Source organism: Apaloderma vittatum, unplaced genomic scaffold, assembly GCF_000703405.1.
Source record: "Apaloderma vittatum isolate BGI_N311 unplaced genomic scaffold, ASM70340v1 scaffold21758, whole genome shotgun sequence".
Classification (NCBI taxonomy): domain Eukaryota; kingdom Metazoa; phylum Chordata; class Aves; order Trogoniformes; family Trogonidae; genus Apaloderma; species Apaloderma vittatum.
Window position 1 is genome coordinate 1,882 of NW_009732681.1, and position 6,325 is coordinate 8,206.

General features: G+C 38.6%; 1 protein-coding gene across 1 annotated transcript; it reads left to right on the plus strand.

Moving 5' to 3' along the window:
* Positions 1-413: 413 nt before the first annotated feature.
* On the plus strand, positions 414-3,680 carry HAUS2 (HAUS augmin-like complex, subunit 2; the record flags this gene model as incomplete). Its single annotated transcript, XM_009875621.1, has 5 exons — positions 414-512; positions 1,850-1,919; positions 2,513-2,645; positions 3,285-3,393; positions 3,531-3,680. Coding segments are annotated over 5 exons (561 nt in total), but the record flags the coding sequence as incomplete, so codon positions are not given.
* Positions 3,681-6,325: the final 2,645 nt, after the last annotated feature.

Sequence of the window (6,325 nt, forward strand, 5' to 3'; positions counted from 1 at the left end):
GGGAAAGCACTAAACCGTGTTACTGTTGACATAAATGTTTGATGATTTGAAAGGCAGAGAAGGTTTTCCTTTGGCAGGGGGATCTCTTACATTTTTGGCTGAAGGCAGCTTTCCTTACTAGGAATGACCATACCTTCTGGTCTCTGTTTTTCTGGAGCGTAGACATGAAGGTTTTTAATGCCCACTAGTGCACTCCAGTGGTGTGCATCCAGTATCATTGGGAGTGCTCTCATACCGCCTTTCATGAAATTTTATTTTAATTTGTGTTCATTTTCCCAAAATAGTTAATGCATTTCCGGTGAAATTTACTGTGTTGCGTAGTGTAAGAGATTAACAATAACTTTATGCCAATCTTGAGAATTTGCCTGGTGTGTTCTTGCTGCTGACTGCGGTTTTTTCCTGTTGTTTTTCTGTCACAGGAGACATTGGATTTAACCTGTAGAGAAGACCCATGTTTTGTGAAATTCTCAGAGAGGGAAAAGATTGCAAACCTTCAAGCTGAAATCAATGAGGTACAACCTTTGCTGTTGTCAGTGTACACTCAGCACTTCAATGCTTAGAGATAATAGATGTACCTGATGAGGTATGGGACTGGGACTGCCATGTGCTGTTGTTTTGTGTTTGGAGGTTTGGGTTTTTTACAGTTCAGCTGTTTGACAGTTGACCCTTTTTCCCCAGTGGACTGAGTTGTCATAAAGAAAATCCGAAATTTATGAATCAAAAGTTCTCAGCAAAACTGGAAAGATGCAGCAGCCCGCATTTTTCACTGAAGCGTCACCTGAGGTTTTCTGAAGAACAAATAAAAATTTATAGTTGACTTCAAATCACAAAAATGTGTCTCTTTATTAAGCAACTGGACCATTTTGTTGGTTAGCAGGAGGTAACCTCAGTCATTTCCTACTGCCTGAATTGGCTGTTGGCTTGTATCTTATGATGACGTTTTCTCAGCATTTACTCACTGATACAAAACTGTGTTTATTAAGTTACTCAGTGAGGGCCCCAGCAGCTACAAAGCTTTACTGCAAAGCAGTGAGACGGATTCAGCTTTTTTTAATTGGTTTTTTTTTTTTGAGAATGTGTTAAAACAGCTGGTATCTTCCCATATTGGCAGGCAGAAGGAATGAAGTTTCCAGCCCCCAGTAAGGTGGCTACTTAGCCTCCTTTGCTGGAAGGTTTCACATACAAAGTACTGTCTCCGGTAAATGTTCAGTAACCCATGAGTGAAGCAGATTTATTTTTATCTTCTCCTCAGTGATCAAGAAAAGCCGAGCAACAGTTCTCTGTGTGTCCTGAGAGACTGATATGTCATCTTCAGTCTTCTCTAGCCAAAATGACCAAAACTCCTTCAGGTACCTGCTGCTCTTGTGCTGGCTTATCATTGGAAAGAATTAAAGCTAGGAGTTTCACCTAAGAGAGTTTCTCCCACAGCTAAAAACCCCCCCAGACAACCCAATACAAACCAGTCTGAGCGGAAGGAGGAAACTTGGGGCTATGAGAGGTTCTCTAGTAGAATACAGACTATGAAACTGCTTTGCAGGAGATGTAAGTTTCTATGGTTTATAAATGAATTGCAAGATCTGTCTTCTCCAGTACAAGATCATAATAAACCACCAAATTTATTTTTTTTTTAAAACAGTCTTTTCCTATTGACTGAAGAAGTCCCACCTAGTAGTAAAAATACCCCAGAGCATGGCAACATTCTCTCATGCAAATGCTCACTCTTTCACACACGCACTCTCCTCCCTGCTCCCGCTTTCTCCCTTTCTACTTCCTCTCCCACCTCAAGAGAGTCACCAGTACCTGGATAAGTACATTAAAAATGCATTTTTATTTGGTGTTATTATTATAGGTGAAGCTGAAAATTGAAATGCTGCAGCTGGAGAAAGAGACAGCAGACATTGCTCACCCTTTTTATTTGGGTAAGTGCAGTTGTACCTCAAAAGACAGGAGTCTTTAGGTGACTTTTCAGCTGCAGGCTGATGTCCCACCTGAGTACATGACACTTCTAAAAGTTCCTAGAGCTGCCTCCACTGGTGTATTTCTGCTGTGTCTGTATGCGCCTGAAATTACCTGGGTTTTTATTTTAGTCTTTTGGGAGCAGATGCATTCATTTCTTCATTATTTCCTATTTCTATTACTACAATTTGATGGATACTTGAAAACACTCTAGCTCACTACTACTGCATTAGGCCAGTGTGAATGGCAATACTTCAGTGCTACGGTATAATTTAAGAAGTCTTGACTTGTCAGAGACTGTTTACTTAAAATTATAGATAATGTAAAGCAATTATCAAAGCTATATCTCTAAAAATTAGGTGTTATGACCTTGAGGTGCATGCATGTTGGAGTCCTATTTACTCCAACAAAAGTAATTTTGAATAATTATATCTTTCTCTAGTGTAAACTGTCTGGTGCAATAGATCAGGCTTTTTTCTCTCTGGCTTCCTTCAGAGGAAATTTTGCACTTATCTTAGCAGGAGAACAGGTTCAACTTTGCAATTTTATTTTATAGGCAAAAAATGTGAGGTTTTGCAAGATATGAACAGGCACTTGGAAGCTGTGCTGAAAGAGAAGAGGGCTCTTAGAAAGAGGTTGATAAAGCCCAGATGTCAAGAGAGCCTGCCTATTGAGGCTACTTTTCACAAGTAAGCATATGGAAAATAATTGTTCTTTGGTTGCCTGAGTCTAAATTAATTTAACAGGCAGTAAAAATCACATTGTTTCATTCATTTCTCCATTGATAAGAATAGAAGTAAAAAATGGAGGTGCAACCTCAGCTAAAAGCTAGTAGTTGACTCACTGCTAAATTCATAGAAGGCTAGTGATACATATTTTTGTGAATATTTGCTTAAGTTATTGGTCTAGTCTTCTGAAAATTACAGACCAACTTGTGATGTGTTGTTTTAAACTGATGTGTTAAATGCTTCACTCCTTGTGCTTCTCCAGAAGTAGGAACCGTTACTCCAGCAGCTGGTGTCTTCTTCCACTGTGACTCGCTCAGAATAAGTGTGTGAATGATTCCCAGACATGCATAGTAGTACATCTTTTTAAAAATACAATCCTTCTTGTTTTGGTCTAAAAATCTAGTCTAGTTAGCAAGGAAGTGCATACTCACTTCTGTAATTCCTGCCCTACTTGTTGCTGAGAGTCATAACAGAGGTGTAATTGCAGAGAAATTAATGAGATGGTTAAGAACTTGCATGAAAAAGCAGTAAGAGTTTGGAATTATTAAATCCTCGTTAGTCTGCACAACTTTTGAGCAGGGAGCTCGTTCTTGGTTACAGGTACATAGTAGAGTTGTTGACTGAGGCCGTGACTTTCATCGAGAGGCTTGAAAGCCATTTGCAGACGGTTAGAAGCATCCCTCAGATACCGAAGATGATGAAGGATATGGTGAGTAGCAAAAGAACCAAACATTCCATCTCCTCCAGCATTAAGAATCCAGTGCTGTTTGGTCGTTTGGATTACTCTTATGTCCTGCTAGACTGACAGGATGTATAGAGATGAAATCCAACTCTTTTCTGCTTCAGGACATTGCTATGAAAAAAACAGAGGTGCTTGTGATGGACTTGGAGGAGCTGGCAGACCAAATACTGAAATGGAGAGAAGTGCAAAAAGAAGTGTATTCTGACAGCATCCGCAATATTGCTGAAATGGACTTCAATTTATCTTTAACCTGACAAATTGTTTCCTCAGGTAGGATTCCAAGAACTACATTTTTTTGGTCTTCTGGGAAAACTACAACATAGTTGTGCTTGAATCCAACAGGTACTTTGTAGGTAGTTATATTTATGTAAGAGTTCTCTGACTATTAAAAAAAAAAAAAGAAAAAAAAAGAAAGGATAATGAGCAGTAGCTCATAGGAAGACAGACTACTGAGAAGACTGTTAAGGAGTTCCTTTTTGAAACAGGATTCCCTTGGAGCCTGTATCTTCAATGCAAAATTGTTTTGATAATTCTTTTGCACTTGCTATAGTGTCTCTGTTTGTTTTTACAAGCATCTTGATAAGACACTGTATTTTGTATGTCACTATAAACCTTCAATAAAAGCGTTAGATTTCAAGAGCTCCGTTTCTTGCTTTTTATTTTCTTGTGAATTCCTGTAATTAAAAAGGAGAGTGCAAAATCTTAGGTCACAGCATATGCTTCCAGCCAAGATATTACATTAGTTTTAAGCAATGGTTTATTATGGCTATGACATGGTTTTGTGAGGAAGCAGGGAACGGACTTGGTGATATCAGTCATAGAATCATAGAATGGCCTATATGGCAAGTCTACTGATTAGCAAACCACACTTGTACGATAGTGATAAATATGTTCTTCAGGCTCTCTTTTTCTGTTGCTTGCCCCCTTGGAACAAATCACTTGTTCTGTGAGTATGACTGTATTGACTGTTCCAGTTTGCGACCTTAGCGACTGCCGTGTCATGGGAAGACTTGTTGGTAAAATGTCACTGGCGGAATATTTAAAAACCGGCGTGCTCAGGTTGCCTTTAGAGGATGTCAAGTTTTGTATTCAGGATACAGAGCAAACTGGAAGCATTGCAGATATATTCTGCCCTTGTATCATTTTATGTTACCTGAATTCTTCATATGTCCAACCTGTTGATTCCTATTTCTGAAAATAAGCCATTTATTTTCTTGAAAGTAACCACTGGGTGGCTCAGTGCCACATGGATTTCACTGATGATTTTTGCTGGATGTCACTGGATGGTTTTCACTGATGATTTTGCACTTGCTATAGTGTCTTTATTTGTTTTTACAAGCATCTTGATAAGACACTGCATTTTGTATGTCACTACAAAACTTCAACAAAAGTCCTAGATTTCAAGAGCAATCTGATGATTGCATAAAAACTTAAAAGTAGAATTAAGAAAGGAGTATTTGATTCTTTCTTGAGCACACTCTGCCTTATAATTGGTCTACTCTATATCTGAATTTTTTTGAGAGTCCCATTTTAATCTTTGTAGACTACATCATTCTGCTGGGTGTGATGACGACGCATATAGCTTAACAATTCTCTAGTGCGCTATGTAGGTGTAGCTGGTGCTCCTCTCTCTGCTCTTGAGATAAACTGAGAGGATAGAAACAATTTGGATTAAGTCGAGCAGAATATCAGTAGATGGGTTCTGAAAATCTAAAACGGCATCCTTGTGTGAACACCTGCTGTATGTCATTGCAGGGTTTGAGTCCAAAGTCCCATGTCACTGTCATTTCAGATATGGAAATGAAGGTTTTTCATGGAATTTCAGAGGAGCCAGCGTTTTTACTGAAAATGCTTTGCACATTCTAAGAAATGGAATCCAGACTTCTGGAATTCTATGATTTGGCGATCCTGTGCACCTATCACAGTCCTAACCTCTCATTGTCTCACAGTGATGATGTAAGTCAGGCACATTAAAGGTGTTGTAATTTAATGCTTCCAGAAGTAGGATGAAAATATTTCTAGTTTGTTCATTATAATTCCTTGATGTGACAAATCGGTGGTTTTGCTATGTCCCAAAAAGTTGAGTGTATTTTCTTCTTTTATTGGAAAGTTGACCTTGGAAATGGTAGAGTTCAGCTAACACCATTTGCTTAAAGGGATAAATCTATTGAAGTAAAGAGGGCTTCACATTTCTGTGGTGGGTCATGAAAACTGTTGAGTCCAAAGCATCCATCCCATACTTCGCTCTGGAAGGTGTCTGTTTTATGGCATCTTTTCTGTTTGGAGTTAATGTTTCTGGAGTTTAAGGCAAATTGTCTCATGAGGAAAACTGTGTTTAAAGTACAAATAAATAGCATGTTAAAAGGCAACTGAAACAGGAGTTGTTTGAATGGACCACAAACCATTCCTATATGTTATTCGCACAGAGCTTGGAGTTTCTCATGTTTGAAATGCAAAACCAGAAAAAAATCAGTTAAAAATGAGTAACAGCATTGGCAAAAGCCAAACAGGAATTGTTTGTTGAGCCTGGCATCTTGTTTATGCCAGTGCTACTTGCTCTCACATCTTCACAGCACTGCCAGTAACTGACAGGGACAGTACTCTAAAAGCAATTTTTTTTTTCAAAACCTTTTGGTTTTTTTGATATTACTCTAAGTGCAAAACCTTTATCAACGCAACAGTGTGATGCCGATTTCAGTGGTAGCTCTTTGGAAGTTTCAAAATTTTTTATTATGCACCATAAATACAACCCACATAAAGAGTCGAGGTTTTCCGAAGACTTTAAAACACGTGAGAGGTTTCCTTTAGTGCTGGCCTGCGAAGGATACTTACCTCCCTGAAGTTACTGTCATATTAATTAAACGTGGAACGCTTTGCGCTTTGAACAGCGCTAGTTTTC